Here is a 19381-nt window from a genome sequence, read left to right as displayed (position 1 = left end):
ACCCAGACTGCCATCACTAACATCCTTCCGACGATTTCATAAATACCCAATTCCCTTCCCTTTCTTCCTGAAGTACCTAGAATGGTTTCTGTGGGACTCTTACTATGACAGAAGGCATTTTTGTCTAGAAAAAGATGAAGAAAAACCTCTTTCCTAACACTCTATCACGTTAGAAAATTATTGGAATCAACGTGCAAGTCTACGAAGTGAATGGCATGCCATTAAAAGCGGCATCCTTGCACAGTACAGAACCTACCCAACTGTACCTGGCAGCGTGGGTTTTAATTTCCTGCCCTGAATGCTGATTGAGACAAAATAAAATTCTGCCCAAGTGGTAAAAGTGACTTTAGTTTGGACAGTGTTGCTACACTATTCTGGGTTTTCCCAAGGTTGCAAATCCCCAACATGCTGAGAGGCCCAAATGCTCAGACTATTCTGATGTGCAGGGAAGGGAAACACACAGGACAAGAAAATAAAAACAACAAATGGTTGTGAAAAAAACAAACCTCAAAAAAACACTTTAATTCCAGCCTAACAGCGCCAGGTGCAATGTCTGGGGACAGACTCTGGGTACAATGCTGTGTGGCGACCATTCACTCACACACGGCTCCAAGAAGGCCCCCGAGGGGGACTTACCTTCAGGGGGCTGAGCCAAGGGGGGGAGGGGGTGGCCCCAGAACAGGGGGCAGAGACATGGGGAAAGGGTGCTACTTCTTGGCAAAGGAGATCTTCATGGCGTTGTTCTGGGTGATCTTGAAACCCTGCAGGGCGTCGCGTGCGGCCCCTGCCTGCACCTCATTGTCAAACTCCACGAAGGCGATGTCGTGCCGCCCTGGGACCAGCCGGACCTCCTTGAAGCCAGGGAACCTGAGAGATGGTCAGAGACCTCAGGAATCCAGACTTAGCACTTCCCCCTAACATTCTGACATCCAGGGGGTAGGGGCCAGGAATGTTGCTAAACATCCCACAATGCAGAGGACAGCCCCAATAACAAAGAATTATCCAGCCCAAAATGTGTATGTTGCTAAGTTGATAAACCCTAATATAAAAAAGTGTGCACAAAGGAAACATACCATTTAAAGAAAACTGTTAACATGAGCACCCATGCAACCATAACCTCCATCAAGACAAAGAACACTGCCCCCTCCCCACCCTCCACGTCCTCTCCCAATCGAAGGAATCACAGAAATAACCATTCCAGAAATAACCACCATCCCGACTTTCATGATCTGCTGTTTCTTTCACTTCCCTCTTCTCATTCCTTACTTCCTTCCCCATTAGGCAACCATCCTCATGTTTACTGGTTATCCTTTTTTCCATGAGTATCCTTAGAAAATATGCATTGTTCTGTGGACATGGTGTATGAATGAATGGTATTCTTTTTCTGTTTTATTCAGTTTCTCAAAATTGCCTCTTGGCACTAGTATAAAGAACCATGTACGTTGCTCTTCCTGTTCCCTCTAACTGCCACGTGGCATGCAGTCGCGAGCACCTGCACTTGACCTCTCCCTTCTCCCAGGCTGCCTCTGGCTCCCTGCCACACTGTGAGGAATGCCCTACCCACAGCCTCTGGGGCCTCGTGTTAGAATTTCTGTAGGATATACAGTTAGAAACAGGTACAGATGAAAACGGTATAGGTGAACCTATTTGCAGGGCAGGAACAGAAACGCAGACGCAGAGAATGGACATGTGAACACGGGGGGTCAGGGGAGGGTGGGATGAATTGGAGATTAGGTTTGACATAAACACACTACCATGTGTAAAATAGATAGCTAGTGGGAACCTGCTGTATAGCACAGGGAGCTCAGCTCGGTGCTCTGTGATGGCCTAGATGGGTGGGATGGCGGTGGGGGAGGGAGGTCCAAGAGGGATGGGATATATACACGCATATAGCTGATTCACATCATTGTACAGCAGAAACTAACACAACATTGTAAAGCAATTATACTCCAATAAAAAAAAAATGTGGGGAGAAAAAAAAAAAAGCAGCAAAGCCACCAGGTGAGTATGACTAAACAGTGGCCAGTTACCCTACACAACGGCCACAGTGGTCTGCATCCCATCTGCAGGGCACGTGGCGTCAAGCATCCCCACCTCCCATACTTGCCGTCTAAACAGGCTGACTCCCACCAGTCTAGCCAGTGTTCAGTGACATCTCACTGTTGTGTGACTTGCCTATGTCCAATTTAGAGACTGCAAAGATGAGACCCAGAGCCTGGACCGCCACCGCAGCCCCACGAAGGCAGAGGACGGCCCACCTGCCCTGCACCGCTGCCCTCCACACCCCGCCGCTGCGGGCCCGACTGCAGCCTCCTTGTAACCTCTAGTCGTTGTCCCGCCTGTGCAGCCTAAGCAGGCCTGGGACTCCACCAGCAGAGCTGTGAGGCTCGCCCATCCCCACGGTGCCACCTCCTGGCCATCACCCTCTGGCCCCCGGTCAGCCACAGGCCCCACTTACTGGTTGAAAAGCATGGAAAGCATGAGCTCGTTGGTCTCTTCAGGCAGGTTGGTGAGGAACAAGATGTGATTTGGTGGATTTTCTGAAAGCTGCAGGAGAGCGACGGGAGCCCATTGAGTCTGGTCGGGGATCTACAGCCCTCCTGCTCTCCAGCCCCTGCCCCACCCCACCCCTGCCCCTTCCTGAATTCTTTCTAGTCCTTCACCTGACATACCCTGTGTTGCTGTCTTGCCCCCCCCCAGACTGTAAGCCACAACAGAGCACTGCTGTGCCCATAAGCAGGTGCTCAGAAGTTCACTGAATGAACCTAGGTGCAGCCTACCCCCACTCCAGCCTCACCGTAACCTTCCAAAGCTGCTCCAACAAACACATCAACTTCTGTCCCAGGGCCTGACGCCATTGCTACATCCTCATCCTCCAGTATCACCTTCTCAGGGAGGCCTGCCCAGACCACCCAACCTAAAACAGTGCTCCCACCGGCCCCTTGCCATTCCTGTCTTCTGACTATAGCAGACCCCAGGAGGACCAGACACTTACAGGCTGTGCAGGTGGCATCTGTCCTGGCATAAGCTGCTGTGGAGGCATGGCCCCTGGTGGGATCTGGCCGGGTGCGAGGCCCGGAGGCGGGATCATGCCAGGGGGCGGCATGTAGGGAGGCTGGCCCGGCATGTGGTGCATGATGCGGGGCGCCTGAGTCATCGGCGGCATGCCCTGCAGGGAGAGAAGGACAGGACTGAGAGGGGCGCCAGCAGGTGGGAGGAGGTGTGCTTTCAGTGTCGGCAGGCAACAGAGAGAAGAAAAGGTTGTTACAGGAAACCCAGGGTGTGAGAGACACAGGGAGAAAGATCTAGTCTTGGAAAAGGCAAAAAAGGCACCCAAAAAGGGATGGATGGAGCAAAACAAACCCAAAGTCACAGCAGACATTAAATCAAAGAGTTTAAAAAAAATTTTTTTTTAACATATAAAATTGGTCAGGGGGACTTCCCTGGCGGTCCAGTGGTTAGGACTCTGAGCTTCCACTGCAGGGGGCGCGGATTCAATCCCTGGTCGGGGAGCTAAGATCCCGCATGCCATGTGGCGTGGCCAAAAAAAAAAAATCGCCAGAACGCCCTAACTTTGTTTAGAGACATATGAGTAGAAAAATAGCCTAGGAAAAAAAATAAAAACATTATCAACTAAAAGGGGTGGAAATAAACACTGTAAGCAGCATGCTGTACTCCTGCTTCTAAAAATAAACTTCATGGAAAAAGAAACGGACCCAGAGAACAGACAGTGGAAGGCAGAGGTGGCTGGGAATGGTCAGGGCAGGTGCATGAAGACGTGGGAGGGCTGGTGGCAAGGGGAAGGGAGACAGCCTGAAGTCCAAGAGCATGTGCACCCAGGGGAGACAGGAGCTGGAATCACATCTAAGAGTCAAAGGTGGACAGAAAGCTGGGCACAGAAGAGTGGAGAGGGTAAGAGTGGCGAAGCTCGATGGTAAGCCAGACACCATCACTGACACAAGACAAAATAGAGTGCAACCCATCAGAAAAGCTGATGTGGAGGTTCGGAGACCTGAGTGGGTCCAATTCGTCCATTTTTCTTTAATACTTTGTGCTTTCTGTATCCTGTTTAGAAAACAGGATGTTTCCACTCTTTATGCCCTCACCAAGGTCACAGACATTTTCCTGTTTTCTTCTAAAACGTTTATTGTTGTAGCTGTCACGTTCAGGTCTATGATTCACCTCAAAGTAACTTATACATTGTTAAGGCAGGGCTAACTTTTCCCCTTACAGATATCCAATTGGCCCAGTATCATTTATTAGGGGAAAAAGCCCTTTTACCACTGGACTGCAAGTGGTACCTTGACATACATGGAGTGACTACATACACGTGTGGATGTTTCAGGACTCTATTCTGCCCCACTGGTCCATCTTTCTACCCTTATGCCAATACCATACCATCTTGATTACTATATACTGCAGGCCCCCAGCTTTGTTCTCCTCGTCTGCCTTGCTTTGCTTTTCCAGACATTTACAGACAGCCCGTCTGTCCCCACAAGTCCCTGTTGGGATTTTGATTGGAATCGTGTTGAATCTTAAATCAATTTGCAGAGAACTGAAGTCTTAATAGCAGTGAGTCTTCCTATCCATTTGCTGAGGTCGTCTCCAATTTCGCTCAGCCATGTTCTATAGTTTCAGTGGGTGGTCTTGCACATTTTTTGTTGAATTTACTCCTCGGAGCTTTTTTTCAATTTGAAGTCTACTTGTCTGTGGCCAACATGTAGAAATAAAACTGACTTTTTCCATACTGACCTTATATCTGGTGACCTTGTTAAATTAAATTCTTTTTAATCCTAACAGTTGATTAGTAGTTTTCTCTGGATTTTCTACACAGACATTGACTTAGAAGACACAGACAGCAAAATCAAGGTCAAGGAGAAAGAGAAAACAAAAGACTGAGACACAGAGAAAGAAAGATCCTGAGAAACAGGCAGGCAGGCACAGACATTTCCAAGTGGAGATACCGTCACTCACATGCTCAACCCCTCCCTAGAGACAGGCACACAATCTCTCTAAGAAAAATGGAAGGGAGGGTGGTCTGAATCCACAAGGGGAGACCCCTCCCCACCCACCCCCAAGCCAGCCCACGTGGCTGAGGAAGCCCTGGTGGTGAGAAGGCCGCGTCTCTGGGCCCCAGCTTACCGGGACAGGCCCCTGGACGGCGCCCACCACAGGGGCGGCCGCCCCACCCTGCACAGCCTTCTTGGCAGCCGGGGTCTCCTGGCTCTTGGGCTTCCTCTTCTCCCGCTTGCGGTCCCGCTCCACAAAGGTGCCCTTCATCTTGGCAATGATATCCGAGTCCGTCTTGGCGTACTGGATGCGCTGCCAAACCGAGAGCAGAAGGGTTAAGGAGACTGGTCTGGGGCCAGACCACCCGGATGCCAAATCAGACCTTGCCAGGAGCTTGGTGAGTAATGTCACAGAAATCGCTTGGCCTCAATGTCCTCATCTGTCAAACAGGGACTGCGGTATTTCCCACTTCAAAGGACAATCGTGAGGACGATGAGTTAAAGTGCTCCAAACGGTGCCTGGCACACAGCAAGTGCTCAGACAGTGGTTGTTGAGATCCTGAAGGGAAGATGGGACAGCCCTGAGCATCAGGCCCAAGGCAGAAAGAAGGAAACAAGGTCAGGACAGGAGCACTGTGCAGGGGGGTTTCCATCACACAAGAAGAGAACTGGGTCTCCAGGCTAAATCTCATTCATTCGGCGGTTTATGGAGCACCTGTATTTGCTCTGGCGGTACAGCAATGAGCAAATCACACAAAAGCCCCCGCTCTCATGGAGTCTGCTTGCTGGGAAAGATATGACAGAGATTAAAAAGTGAACTGGAGAAGGGGATGTGAGGAGCTGGGAAGAACTGAAATTTTCAGAGTGTGGCCAGGAAAGACCTCAGTGAGAAAACACTGGTGCAGAGACAGAGGGAGGGAGCCACGCAGACATCCAGGGAAAAGAGCATCCTAGCAAAGGAACAGCCATCAGAGCTAAGGAGTGCAGGGTGTGTTCAGGGAAAAGCAAGGAGGCCAACACAGATGAGGAGGGAGAAAGCCAGGAGCCATGGAGTGTCATAAGCAGGCGAGTGACGAGCTCTCACCTGTGACGCCCAAGGAGCGCTGAGGCCACGGGATGGAGAGTGGCCTGTGCAGGCGTCGAACCAGGGAGTAGGGTGGCGGCTGGGACCAGGTGGGTGGCAGGGGAGGAGTGAGAAGAACGGGTGGAGGGTTTTGTTTGTTTGTTTTGGGGGCTTTTTGGTTTTTTTCTTTTATTTTTTTGGTAGAGGTTTTGAAGGTATAGTTGACGGGACTCACTGACAGAACTCACAGTGGCTCAGTGCTTCATATGGTCCAAGCAATGATTTCAGAGAAAAGCAGGGGAGGAGGGTCCACACGAAAAGATTTACTGGTTTCAGTCCTCAAAACTGAGTTCCTGGCTGCTCCGGAGAAGCAACGGAAGATGTGGCAACTGTGGGCTCGCCCACCCAGAGGCGACGACAGGCAGGAGTCAGCGCGGCCCCCTCCAGAAGGCGGTGAGGGCTCCGGCTGCCCCACTAAACCCGGGGCCAAGGTCTTCCACGTGAAGCGACCTGCCTGGGACCTGCAGGCACTGACACTTCTCTCACCTCCCCAAGGGAACTGGTTCAAGGAAGCATATTACAATCAGGTGAAACTAGAAAACTGACTGAGGAACAAAGGAAAAAGCCCAAAGAACCAAAAACATCTCCCACTGATACGGCAGGAATTCTAGTTCGGGGCAGGGACTTTAAGCCACTCCTCACCTCCTGGACGGCAGTCCCCACGGCCGCCCACTTGACCTCCTGAACATCCGTAACCCACTTCTTCCCATCCCACGGCCCCTGCCCTGGTCCCGGCCCAACCCCACCACCTGGGAGCCGACCCAGCCTCACCTTCACAACGGAACCCCATCTCCCTCCTAACCCCCCTACCCAACAGCCAAAGGCAGCCCCCAAACCCTCCCTTGCTTCCCCAGCACCCTCGGAATCAAGTCCATTTTCAGGACCAACTCCAGCTCCTTAGCCTGACTTCTGACTGGCTCTCCAGGCCAGGCCCTCCCACCACATCCCAGCCTTCACTCCAGCTAAGGGAACTTGACTCACTTCCTCAACTACACGTGCCCTTGGTTATCTCCAGGCCTTAGTCCACTGTCTTTCTCCCTCTCTTCCTCCAGCTACTCTTCTCCAAGTCTTACTCATCCAGAAAGGCTTCCCGGCAAACTCCCAGAATGGGTGAGAGGCCGCTCCTAAGCTCCCCCAGCTCCGTCCACTTGCCCGGTCCCAGCCCCGACCCCTCCGGGTCGTCGCCATCTGGAGGCAGGCGTGTCTCTCCAACTGCACTGTGGCCCCGAGAGGGTACAGCTGGGCCTTCCCTTGATCACTGTGCTTCCACAGCCCCAGTGCAGTGAACAGTGGATGCTGAGGACCAGCAAGAGAAACTCCCGTCCTCAATGGTCTGGACCACAGGCGACAGGAAGTCCAGAGCCATCAAGCCTGCAACAGCACCTTGCACAGGCATACACCCACACCCTCCACACCCGGTGCTCACCATGGGCTTGTCGTAGAAGGGGAAACCCTGCATGGAGCGCAGGGCATTGGTGGCGCTGCTGACTTCCTTGAAGATGACAAAGGCCTGGCCCCTCATCTTCAGGCTTCGTGATACCAGGATATCCAGGATCTGGCCAAACTGGGAGAAGATAGCGTACAGGGACTTCTTCAGCTCTGCGGTGGGGGGAGGAAAGACCCATAGGTGACTGGAGGCCTTGGTATCATGTCCTGCATCTCGAGCTCCCATTTACAGAGAAGACGCAGCCCAGGAGGGAAACCATCAGTCCACTGATGAGTACAGAGCAATACCAGCAGCAGCCCAGAACCACTCAAGTGGTCGCGTGCACTCCTCTGTAAGAGATCGACGGTAACAGTACCCACCCCACAATGTCGCTGTACGAGCAACGTGAGTCACACATACAAAGGACACACGGTAAATGCTCGATAAACGCGAGCACTTCTTCTCATTGTCTCCAGCACCTTGACACACGCCCCTCTGATGTGGCCCTGGCTGACTTCTACCACCTCATCTCTCCCCACACTCCACCTTCACTGGCCTTCATACCTCCAGCCACACTGGCCTTCCAGCCCTTTCTCAGGCCCATCACAGCAACTCTGCCTCAGGACCTTTGCACTGGCTGCTCCCTCTACTAGGAGCATCCTTCTGATGTGTACATGGCCTCCTTCCATTCAACCAGGGCTCAGCAGATATGTTGCCACCTGAGGCATTCCCTGACCACCCTGTGTAAATAAGTGCCCTCTCATATCACTCTCCCCCACTTCTGGGACCCTACTTGCTCTTCCTTCATGGCATTTCCCACCTCCTGACATCATGTTTGTTTACTTGTTGTTTAGCTCTCCTTCTGAAGAGCTACAAGCCTGTCTTATTACCTTATCCCCATGAGCAGTACAGTCACCAGCACACCAACCTCCAAAATCATTTGCATGAATAAAGGTACCATTAAATGATTTATGGAAATAACTTCACTAAATTCTTACAACTACTCCATGAAGCAGCGGTTATAACTGTCTCAATTTTACTAACATGGATAGAAGCTCTCAGAGGATCTGTCACTGGCCTAGGAGGAGTATCCCAAGGGTGCTGGTAAGACCCTGAAGAGCCAGGACCAGGACAGGGACAAGGACCCAAGTCCATCTGAACCCAGTACCACCATACCTCACTAGCAAACTGCCACCACCTGACAGCCAGAAAAGGGTACCAGTCTTATGCAAAGAAGGTATCTCAGCTTAAGATGCTTGGTCAAAGAGATATAGGAGAGGAAAGAAAAGGCGGGGCAGGGTAAAGAAGGAAGCAAATAGCCAAAAATTCTGATGACATTTCTGTGCTTTGTCTCCACTCCCCATCCCCATGAACCCAGTTTGGGCTTTAGTCATTCCGCTGGACCCTGGGCCTCTCCCCAGTCTCCTTTCTTGCCCACTCAAGTTCACCCTCCACAGCTGGAAAGATCTTTCACAACTGCATCCCTTGCCTGGCTCCCCAAAGCCCTCGGGACAAAGTCCAACACCTCACCCAGCCCACAAGGCCCCATGAGCCAGAGTGCACCGCTCACTGGAACGTTCTCCATGAGTCATAGGCCTCTAAGTCTCAGACACACAAAACTACAGTACATGTAGTTCCCAGAATGCCCTGGGCTCTCTTTTGCCCCTGGATATTTGCACATGCTGGTCCAGGTTAGGAACTCTCTTCCCCCACATCATAACATAAATACTGCTTCTTCTACCTGTTAGGCTTTTCCAAAATGTCTCCTCTTCTATGAAACTGAATGAATACCTCTTTCTAGGTGCCCCACCTCAACCCTGACTACTCTGCCTGTGCTTCCCCAACCATGGCCCTGGCTACTCTGGGATATCACTGTCTGGCAGCGGGTCTGTCGTCCCTATTGGACTGTGGCTCCATGAAGCCAGGACCAGGACTGTCTCAGTCACCAGTGTGTCCCCAGCTCCACAAAGCACTGGCTGGGCACAACGTTCTAAAAGTATATGAGGGATTTATGTGGCTTGTTTTATTATCTTCAACAGCAACTTTATCGGTAACGTCAAACTTAATCCCAGCGAGCTCCTTTGGTTCTCCTAACAATTTTCTTGAGGCAATAATAAGAGCTAACACTTATCCAACCCTTACTAACCGCTGGGCACCATAAAAAGAAGCTGAATGGAAGTCTAGCTAATATAATCCCCATAACACCCACACAGAGAAGATATGACTTTGCCCAGTCTTCCTATATAGAAAATGAGTGTAAACAAAAAGTGGTAACTTGCTCAAGAAAATGGAAAAGTATGTCTGATGTCAAGAATTGAGTTCTTGGGCTTCCCAGGTGGCGCAGTGGTTGAGAATCTGCCTGCCAATGCAGGGGACACGGGTTCGAGCCCTGGTCTGGGAAGATCCCACATGCCGCGTAGCAACTGGGCCCGTGAGCCACAACTACTGAGCCTGCGCGTCTGGAGCCTGTGCTCCGCAACGGGAGAGGCTGCGACAGTGAGAGACCCGCACACCGCGATGAAGAGGGGCCCCCGCTCACCGCAACTGGAGAAAGCCCTCACACAGAAAAGAAGACCCAACACAGCCATAAAAAAAAAAAAAAAAAAAAAAAAACTGTAATTAAAAAAAAAAAAAAAAGAATTGAGTTCTTAAGCAGAATTCCATACTGGTGGTGTCAACCACTTTTCAGTGCTGTGTGACCCTGGGCAAATCATATCACCCCTGAGTCTCAGTTTCCTAATCCAACAGGTCCTTCCTGCAGGGTTGCTGTGAAAGTTAAAAGTAACCAAGATTTATATTTACGTCAGTACCTGGTACCGAGTGTTAGCCATCATTATTGTTCATTTCATTTTCATTTTGAAATGAAACATTTCATTGTGGGCTAATCACTGACCAAGACAGTTGCAGTTCTTACCCTCCTGGAGCTCACAGGCCAGGAAAGAGACAGCCCCATGACAGCCCAGAACAATCAGGGCTTGAAGGGGGATGTCCAGGGTTATGGGAAGTCAGAGGCAGGCACGTGGGCGGAAAAGGGAGGGGGAAGGCATCCTGGAGGAGGGGTCCTGTGAGCTGAAACCTTGAAGCATGAGCAAGTGACCAGGTTAATGGGCAGAGCGTAAGATGAACTGAGGAAATGTGAAAGGCAGAGGAAGCAGCATGTGCAAAGGCCGAGGGGTTAACTCTAACAGTTTGAGTGGACAAGGCTGAGGAAGAGACATGGATGCTGGGGACAGAAGAGGGGGCCGGCTCTTGCGGGATAGCCTGGAGTCCGGACTATCCCGAGAACTCACCATCCTTCTTGATCTTCTCGTTGAGATTGTTGATATAAATAGTGTGGTTGGGGCGGGTCTCGGGAACTGCCATGGAGTGAGTTGCTGAGGTAGGGCTGAAAGAATGAAAAAGTTCCTCTCAGCCCTGGGTTTCTGCAAATCCTTCGACCCAACGCGGGCTGTTTAGGATCTTCCTTTCAAGAGGAAGTCAGGTAAAGCAGAGAAGGTAAGAGGGAAGAACAGCTCGGAAAACAAAGCAAACGCAGGACACCGCTTCTCCTCCCCGCGTGGTGAGGGAAATCTCGTGAGGTTTACTACGAGTCCCAGAATGCTCTACGCGACTCAATAGGCAAGTGTCCTAGGTGGCGATTCCCACTGGCCCACGACCTCAAAGGCGGTCCAGGAGAAAAAGCCCGGATGTAGAGGCAGTTAAGGAGGGAGGGGCGACTTTGCAGAGCCCTGTCCTCGAGCAGCAGAAAAAGAGTTCCCCCACACGGGGCGCGGGAAGACCCGGGCGCCAAGCCCTCCACCCGCCAGGCGCCCACGGCCGCCAGCGCCCAAGGATACTCACCGAAAGAGTCTCAGCTCCCGCAAGGGACTTCTGCTACGTTGCTGAGCGCCGACCACAAAACTTCCTCTCCTGGTCCCGCCTTTGTCTTTCTACAAACCAATCCCTGCGCGGAAACCTGGAGCTTGGCCAATCAGAATCCTGGGCCCAGATTTTGCCAATCAAAACGGCACTTGGGTTCCCGCCTCAGCAGGAAAACTCCGCCCACCGCCTGCAAGCCCCCCTCCTTTTGCGGCACCCGGGGCTACGGACCAATCAGTGAAGGCCACGCCCCCTCCCGCGCTTCCTGCCAATCGGAACGCGGTTCTCGCGGCAGTCTTTCGGAGGCCTTTCTTTGGAAGCCTCACTTCTCCCCAGCCGCTACGCGTTCTGTGTCACGTGATTGTTAAAGGGGCGGACACGAGTTACGAGTATTACCTCCGGGTTTGGGAAAGGTTGTGCGCCGCGGCTGCCATTTTGCTGGAGGGGGAGGCGCGTTTTACTTCGCGACTACGTACCCTATCCGAGCGGTATCGCGGCTCCCAACGACCTCCGATCTATGAGCCTTCCCCAACCCACAAGACTCTTCCTGTTGCGCTCTGATTTCAGGACTTTCTCCACGACTAGGCTGTTTTCCCTGCCAGGTGTCCTTTTGACCTCTTGACCTCTGACTCAAAGGTCAGCTCTAAGGTTCCAAACTCGGGTCTGGGATGCGAAGGGGCGATCTGTTCTAAATTCCCCAAGTCTTTAGCACTGTGGCCGTAAATCCCACGCTTTAGGTGCCTCGTCCAAGGTCTGAGCTTTCATGTCCTGAAATTGAACGCCAGGTTTCCAAATCTAGCCAGGGGTCAGAAGTTAACTCCTACTAAGTGTCACTCCTTGAGCCCTGCATCCCAACTTATACCACAAATCTGGTTCCACATTAAAGGACCCCGTTAACCCTCAGATTCCTTGTGATTTAAGTCAGCCTCAATCCCAGCTCCCAAGGTTCCAGATTTTAGCCCTGGTTTTTTCAGTCCCACTGCTCAGCACCCAAAATCTGGAACTCAGTTCTAAAACCTTCAAAATCTCCATCCCTGCGACCAGCACATTTTGGAGGATCCTTCCCTCTCTCATTCTCGATCTTCCAACCCAAGTCACAGACCCCAAAATGATTTCTCCATGCTCTCCTTCTTTAGAGCCACCAATTCCTCCTCCCCAAACCCCTGCATCCCAGGCCCCCATAATTCCACCTCCTCTCCTACCCCCAAATCTCCCGGAATTAGCTTTTCCACCTTCTCCCTCAAGTCTCCAGACCCCTATTCCCCCACCACCCCCACTGCCGCCTCCACCCCCTACCACCGGGTTTTCTCCCCCTCACGTCTTCGGCTTGGAGAAGAGCCAGCTCCTGAAGGAGGCCTTGGAGAGGGCCGGCCCAGTCCCCAGGAGCAGAGAGGACGTGAAGAGACTCCTGAAGCTGCACAAGAACCGGTAGGGTCCCCATCCCCCTTCCCACCCACCCACCCAGGGTCTCACCCAACCACTTGTCCCCAGATCACTGCTGCCATCTCCTCTTGGGGTTTCCCATTTCCTCAAGGTCAAACAGTCTGACTGCTTCAGCCCCCTTTCTTAGACCCCTTCAGTGGCGGTGTGTCTTCAGCAATGAGGAAAGCTGCCCTCACAAGAGCACCTCGTCCAGTGGGAGGGACAGATCCCTTCCTCCACCAAACAGTGACAGCCCAGAGTGGTCAGAGCCGTGAGGAGGGAGCCCAGAGGGAGTGCCTGACCGAGGCTGGGGGGTCAGTGGGGCCTGCCTGTAGGAAGGGATCCCTGAGTGCTGTCGAGCAAGTTATGCCGGGGTACGTGATGAGGAGAGCAAACAGCTTGTGCCCAGGCCCAGAGTGACATGAAGAGATGTTCTTTTCAAGGACCTGCAAATATTTCTTTATTGGGACAGAGAAGGTGGCACATGTGGGTTTCCCAGGTGGGCAGGAGCAGACCACACAGGGCATGGGGGGCGGGGAGGCGGGCATGTGAAGGAAGGTGGACCGTCCTGAGGGCACTGGGGAGCTGTGGAATGGGTCTGTGCCCTTCCAGGGAGGGAGAGAGACTGCCTTCGAGGAGTAGAGTGGTGAGATTGGAGTCTAGGGGCCCAGGAGGAAGCTGGAGCACCAGGAGATCAGGCAGGAGGGGAGGGGGCTAGACTTGGGCTGGGGCTGAAGGGAAGAGGGACAAGTGACATGCCCAGACCCACTGAAGAAACTTCCAGCTCTCTAGACAAGTTTATAATCTGCACTAAACGCCCCAACCATAGTGAGGCAAATTTTTTGTTTGTTTGTTTTTTGTTTTGGTCGTGCTGCGCAGCTTGCAGGATCTTAATTCCCTGACCAGGGATCGAACCCGTGCCCCCTGCAATGGAAGTGCAGAGTCCTAACCACTGGACCGCTGGGGAATTCCCCCATAATGAGGCAAATTTAATGCAAGTAACAACTACCTGTTATATGCCAGGTGCTGTTCTAAGTGTTTTTTACTTATTAATTTAGCCTCAGCAATTCCATGAGACAGGAACTGTTTTTTTTTTTAATTGAAATATAGTTGATTTACAATGTCATGTCAGTTTCAGGTGTACAGCACAGTGATTCAGATATATATATATGTAAAAACATATATATATATGTCTGTATATATTCTTTTTCAGATTCTTTTCCCTTATAGGTTATTACAAAATATTGACTATATAGTTCCCTGTGCTATACAGTAGATCCTTGTTGTCCAGTAGGTCTTATTTTATAGACAGTAGTGTGCATCTGTTAATTGCAAACTCCTAATTTATCCCTCCCCCTGCAAGATAGGAACTACTATTGTCCCATTTTCCACATGAGGAAACTGAGGCTCATAGAGGTGAAGTCACTTAGCCACGGTGCTTAGGAGAGGAAGGGCATGGCACTGGGGCTCCCTGCTTTGAACCACTGTGCTGTGATACTCATCTCCTCTCATCAGGAAGGTGCCCCCCTCAGCCTTACTCTTTCACTGGCTTTGGGATAGAAATATAAGCACATTGCCCGGCACCTCCTGAGCCCTGGTGGGGGAGAGGGGGGAGGGGTTGGGATCACCAAAATATTCTGAGCGGCCTTCCCAGGAATGGGGCTGGGGAAGCGTGTGGGGAGTCTATCAAGGTGATCTCTTAGGCCTGGAGCACTTGTTACCTGGTTTTGCTCAAGGCTGAGTGGAAGGGATTCCCACCGTATCTAACTGCCTGAAAAACAGGTTTGAGAGGGGAAAAGCATTCAGAGTTTGGGTATTGATAAAATAAAATTCATATTTTATGGCAAGATGAGAGAATTTTAAACATGAAATTTTTCTTTGCCCATTGGGGCCTCCTCCCTCCCATTTAGCGTGTATTGTGCGTTTGCATTAACCAGACCTCCTTAGGGGATAACATTTCTTCTTGATCTCATCAAGGGTCACAACTCCTTAGGAGACAGCTTTCCTTCTTAATTTTGTTAAGGGATCGCAATGACCCATGACCCATAACTTGCTTTGTACTTGTAGATCTGGATTGAGTAAACTGTCAATAATATGTCATTTGACATATAACCAACCCTTTGTCTCAAAAACTTATATATAACTGTGTTTTGATCTCTCACAGGCGGAACAGTCCTCAGAGCTTTCTGAGAGACTGTCTCCCAGGTTATAATCCTCAGGTTGGCTCGAATAAAATTTTCTCTTTCTTTCTTAGATTGACTATTAATCTTTTCATCCATGGTGTAGAGACACCCCTTCTAATAATTTAATCCCTCTGTTGCAAAGCTTTTGCACATCTGCTCTTTGCCCCTTCAGTAACTGAGGGAAAGAGCAGGGAGCAGCAGGCAGAAGGATGATTCCCACTGAGCAGATGTGGAAACTGAGGCTGGGGGGGCGGGGTCTCAACAGGTATGAAGGAAGTCTGACCCAGCCAAGAGCGGCCCTCGGGCCTCAGGACAGCTGGGCCCATGTTCCTCCCCTTCAGCATCCCTGACACCCCACTCCCAGCCAGCCCTCGATGGGGGGGACCCTAGGAGCTGGTTCCCGCATGACTTGAATGCGACTGTGATTCAGTTTCAGAAGTGACCTGCAGTGGATCCTCTTCTGTGCTGACCTGCCCTCCCTCATCCAAGAAGGCCCTCAGTACGTGCCCTAATCTGGGACCCCAACGCCTTGGCCGGCCGTGTGTTCTGAGCCTCTGCCCTCACCAGGCTTTGTGAGGATTGACCCAGGAGTGTGGGAAGAGTGGGTTCATCCCAGGCAGCCTGGGGAGAAGGAGGAGGCCGAGGAGGGGAGGGAGAGGGGGAACCTACCAGGTGAGGGTCCTGGGTGCATGCGCAGTAAACAGTTGGAACGAATAAGCAAGTGATCAAACGAACCTGGTCCATTATCTCTGACGCCACCCTGGCACCTGCTCCTCCTAGAAGCCCAGGTGACATCTCTCCCTACCCTCCCACCCACACCCCCAGCCCTCTAGCCCTGGTTGAGGCCTTGGCCAGCCTCTGTCCCAGGAGGGGGAGTCAGGTCTCCCCACTTGGCCTGGGAGAGGAGAAGGGAACTCCCCCGGGGCGGCACACCTGTTCCCCACACTCCAGTTTCCAGGCGAGAGGGGGCCCAGGAAAGACACGAGTTAGGGGTTGGGGGGCTGGGCCTGTGTCTCCTCAGGTGCGGGCTGGTGGCCTTGTGGATGGCAGGCACTCTCCTGGCGCCCCTCAGCGGCGCCCCCCTGGAGAGACTGGTGCAGGTGGCCATGGAGAGAGGCTACACGGCCCAGGGGGAGATGTTCTCAGGTAGGTTGGGCGTGGAAGGGATTCAAGCCAGGTGTGCTGCAGGAGGGGACTGGAGAGCTTGGCTAGGACACACCGGGCACGTAAGGGGGCTTTGTTCCATTCTTTGGGCCCTTGTCCCCCCCGCCCCAGTAGAGCAGAGTGTCACAAGGTGGACTCTGGAGCCAGGCCACCTGGGGTTTCCAGCCCAGCTCTGCCATTTCCTGCTGTGTGGCCATGGACAAGCAGCTTACCCTCTCTGTGCCTCACTTGCTGCATTTGTTCAGAGAGGTGATGGTCAAGGCGAGAGTTATAGGCGTTGATTCCCGAAAGCCTTTGGCGTGGTGCCAGGCACACAGCAATCGCTCTTTCTGTGTCTGCTCTGTCCCTGCAGTGACTGACATGGGCAGGCTGGCCCAAGAGGCACTGGGCTGCCAGGCAGAGGTGCTCTACGGCGGCCTGGGTGGTCCCAACAGAGACCACGTCCTGCAGCACCTTGTCGCCGGACATCCCCTGCTTATCCCGTATCCCAGGGCCAGGAAGGGAGCAGCAGGGCAGGGGTGGAGACGGGTGGGTCCCAGGGCCACACCACAGCTTTGGCCTTAACCCCAGTGCCAGCTATGACGAGGACTTCAACCACGAGCCGTGTCAGAGGAAGGGCCACAAGGCCCACTGGGCAGTGAGTGCAGGTGGGTCCCCCCTCCCATGCCCTGTGCCCTCACCCTGGATCTCCCCAGCCCCCTGTCTCCCCTCCTCACATTCTTACCCTCGCACTGGCACCTCCCCACTACCCAAGGCAGGCACCAGGGTTGGGCCGTCCCTGTCCCTACAGGGTACTTAGCAGGGACCTGGCCAGCAGCAGGTACTTCAGTGTCCGCCAATCAGGGTTTTCCACAAACAGAAACTCAGAGCGCAGACAAGGATCAGACAGTCTGGGCTGCAGACTTGGTCCAGCCACTTCCAGGCTCTGTGACTCTGGGCCTCCATTGCCCTGTATCTGGAGATCAAGGCGACAGTAGCACCCACATCATAGGCAGAGGACGTAAAACTCTTTGAATGGTGCCTGGTATGTTACACGTCTCAGTAAGTGTTAGCTACGGTCGGCATCCTCGTCTTCCCACCTGCCTGAGAGGAGGCCAGAGCTGCACGTCAGGTGGCCTGGATGGAGGCTCCCTTGTGTGCATGCCTCTCTGAGCATTGCTCTTCTGTACAGCTGGTGACAACTAGGTGACGATGTTTGCTCTGTTCAGTGCCGCCTTGGCACCTCCCTGTGCTGACAGGCTGTTGGAGGCCGGACTTAAAATGCCTGCAGCTCTAGAGCCCAACACCATGGGTCCAAATCCCGGCCCAGCTGTCTGCCTGCTGGCCCGTGCGGACCTCTCTGTGACAGCGTGGGGATGGAGGCAGCACCTACCCTGGAGGGCTGTGGTGGGACTCAGGGAGCCCCAGCCCCTCGTCAGGGCTCAGCTCCCACTCACAGCCTCCCTCTCTCCTCCCAGGGGTCCTGCTGGGTGTGCAGGGTATGCCCAGCCTGGGCTACGATGAGGACCCTGAGCTGCCAGGCCTGTTCCACCCAGCACCCGGCACGCCCCGCCAGCCGCCGTCCCTGCCAGAGGAAGGCTCCCCAGGAGCCGTCTACCTTCTCGCCAAGCAGGGCAAGAGCTGGCACTACCAGCTGTGGGACTACGACCAAGTCCGGGCCAGCAACCTGCAGCTGACGGACTTCTCGCCCTCTCGGGCCGCCGATGGCCGGGAGTACGTGGTGCCCGTCGGCGGGCTGCGGGCCGGCCTCTGCGGCCAGGCCCTGCTCCTGCGACCACGGGACTCCGGCCACTAGCCTGCTGCAGCCCCGAGCTGGGGTGACGGGGCGCGGCCACAGCTCAGCTGTGTCACCTTTCGCAGAGTGCCCCATCTTCTCCTCTGTGCGACAGCCTGGGGGCTTGGGCTGGATCTCTGAGGACCTCCATCCAGAGATCCTTCATGCAGGGTCCCCCCCCGAGTCCATCCAGTCCCAATCCTGGGCCTCAGCTCCCCCAAGCCCGTCCCCACAGTATTGAGCACCTACTCTGGGCTGGGGTTATAGCCAGGAGCCCCGCAGACAAGCTCCCTCTCTGCAAGAGAGAGACTGCCCACCGCTCAGACCCCAGGGCTTGTGCACCCCGGCTCAGCGTTGCAGACGCCCGTTTCTGGCTGCTGTCTGCCCCTCTCTCTGGACCCCTTGCTGCTTCCCAGTGTCCATGTGGAGCCGGGGAAGCCTTTTAAAACGCAAACCAGGGACTTCCCTGGCGGTCCAGTGTTTAGGACTCCGCGCTTCCACTGCAGCGGGTACAGTTCGATCCCTGGTTGGGGGTGGGGGGTGGGAGGGTGGGGACTTGAGACCCTGCATGCCACGTGGCACAACCAAAAAACAAAATGCAAACCAGGTCTCAGCACTCCCCTCCAGAGAAGCTTCCAGCACCTACCTCCTCGATACTTCTTGCAGGGCAGGGACTAAAGTCACCCCGCACCAGGTCACCTCCCTTACCCCAGGCTGTTCTTCCTCACGCTTTCTGCCACCAGCCAGGCATAGTGGCCTCTCAGGTGCCTAGGGTGTCCTGTCTCCCCCACCCCCCGGCCCTGTGTTACAGACAATTCTGGAACCGCTCTACCCTGGCTCCTTGTCACTTCCTCCGGGAAGACTCCCTCGGGCTGAGCACCTCCTCCACCTATGTGTTCTCCTGATTTAAAAACAAAAGCAAAAGCCTCTAAGACTAGTTATTTGTGCCAACCCCTTTACCCCTGTTAACTCATCAAATCCTCCAACCCTGTAAGGAAGGTACTAGATCCTCCCTGTTTGACAGGTGGAGAAACTGAGGCCTGAAGAAGTGCAGTCACTGGCCTAAGGTCACATGGCTGGCAAGCGGCAGGGCCGGGATTCAAACCAGGCAGAGTGTACCTATACAGATGGGGGAGGGGGACAGGGAAAGAGAGAGAGCATTTAACGAATACCTATTGCATCCGTTCAGAAAGGGGAGGAACAGATCTGTCTTGGTCACTGCTGTGTCCCCCATGCCCAACAAAGGGTTTTATTAGAAACTACAGTGTAGTGTTTCTTACCCACCCCAGCCTTGACACCCTGCTTGGCACTGTTATCTGGTGCACTGTCCTGGGAGCCCTGGAGGACAGGGCTTGGAGTTGTCTTGGTCACCCCTGTGTCCCCTGCACAGAGCCGGGCACAAGAGTAGCAACTCAGTGAAGC

At 53.3% G+C, this 19381-nt stretch overlaps 2 protein-coding genes across 5 annotated transcripts; one reads left to right on the top strand and one right to left on the bottom strand.

Annotated features, from left to right (window-relative positions):
• Window positions 1-489: 489 nt before the first annotated feature.
• On the bottom strand, window positions 490-11502 carry SNRPA (small nuclear ribonucleoprotein polypeptide A). Of its 2 annotated transcripts, XM_007166802.3 has the most exons (7): window positions 11399-11502; window positions 10849-10943; window positions 7559-7731; window positions 5143-5322; window positions 2996-3169; window positions 2459-2547; window positions 490-867 (listed from the first exon to the last, which is right to left on the bottom strand). In XM_007166802.3, exons 2-7 carry the CDS (start codon window positions 10919-10921, stop codon window positions 708-710), a joined length of 849 nt encoding a protein of 282 aa, XP_007166864.1. In that variant the 5' UTR covers window positions 10922-10943; window positions 11399-11502; the 3' UTR covers window positions 490-707. The 2 variants fall into 2 exon arrangements, with proteins under 2 accessions (XP_007166864.1, XP_057390640.1); XM_057534657.1 differs by lacking the exon at window positions 11399-11502 and having other exon boundaries at window positions 10849-11151.
• Window positions 11503-11787: 285 nt separating this feature from the next.
• On the top strand, window positions 11788-18486 carry ACTMAP (actin maturation protease). Of its 3 annotated transcripts, XM_007166803.2 has the most exons (6): window positions 11788-12844; window positions 15452-15520; window positions 16043-16167; window positions 16538-16667; window positions 16762-16832; window positions 17643-18486. In XM_007166803.2, the coding sequence occupies exons 1-6, from the start codon at window positions 12525-12527 to the stop codon at window positions 17978-17980; spliced, it is 1053 nt and encodes a 350-aa protein (XP_007166865.2). In that variant the 5' UTR covers window positions 11788-12524; the 3' UTR covers window positions 17981-18486. The 3 variants fall into 3 exon arrangements, with proteins under 3 accessions (XP_007166865.2, XP_007166866.2, XP_028017539.2); XM_007166804.2 differs by lacking the exons at window positions 16538-16667; window positions 16762-16832; XM_028161738.2 differs by lacking the exons at window positions 16538-16667; window positions 17643-18486 and having other exon boundaries at window positions 16756-16826.
• The last annotated feature ends 895 nt before the right edge of the window (window positions 18487-19381 follow it).

Source organism: Balaenoptera acutorostrata, chromosome 19 (genome assembly GCF_949987535.1).
Source record: "Balaenoptera acutorostrata chromosome 19, mBalAcu1.1, whole genome shotgun sequence".
NCBI classification, from domain to species: domain Eukaryota; kingdom Metazoa; phylum Chordata; class Mammalia; order Artiodactyla; family Balaenopteridae; genus Balaenoptera; species Balaenoptera acutorostrata.
This window is presented reverse-complemented; position numbering and strand designations above follow the sequence as displayed.

Excerpts from the sequence above, each read along its gene's own strand:
- SNRPA (XM_007166802.3), bottom strand. The coding sequence starts at position 10,921 with ATGGCAGTTCCCGAGACCCGCCCCAACCACACTATTTATATCAACAAT. Across the intron at positions 5,323-7,558 it reads CCTTCTACGACAAGCCCATG|CGCATCCAGTACGCCAAGAC; the intron begins GTGAGCACCGGG and ends TCGGTTTGGCAG. Across the intron at positions 868-2,458 it reads CTTTCCATGCTTTTCAACCA|GTTCCCTGGCTTCAAGGAGG; the intron begins GTAAGTGGGGCC and ends ACCATCTCTCAG.
- ACTMAP (XM_007166803.2), top strand. The coding sequence starts at position 12,525 with ATGATTTCTCCATGCTCTCCTTCTTTAGAGCCACCAATTCCTCCTCCC. Across the intron at positions 12,845-15,451 it reads CTGAAGCTGCACAAGAACCG|TTTCAGAAGTGACCTGCAGT; the intron begins GTAGGGTCCCCA and ends ACTGTGATTCAG. Across the intron at positions 15,521-16,042 it reads CTCATCCAAGAAGGCCCTCA|GTGCGGGCTGGTGGCCTTGT; the intron begins GTACGTGCCCTA and ends GTGTCTCCTCAG.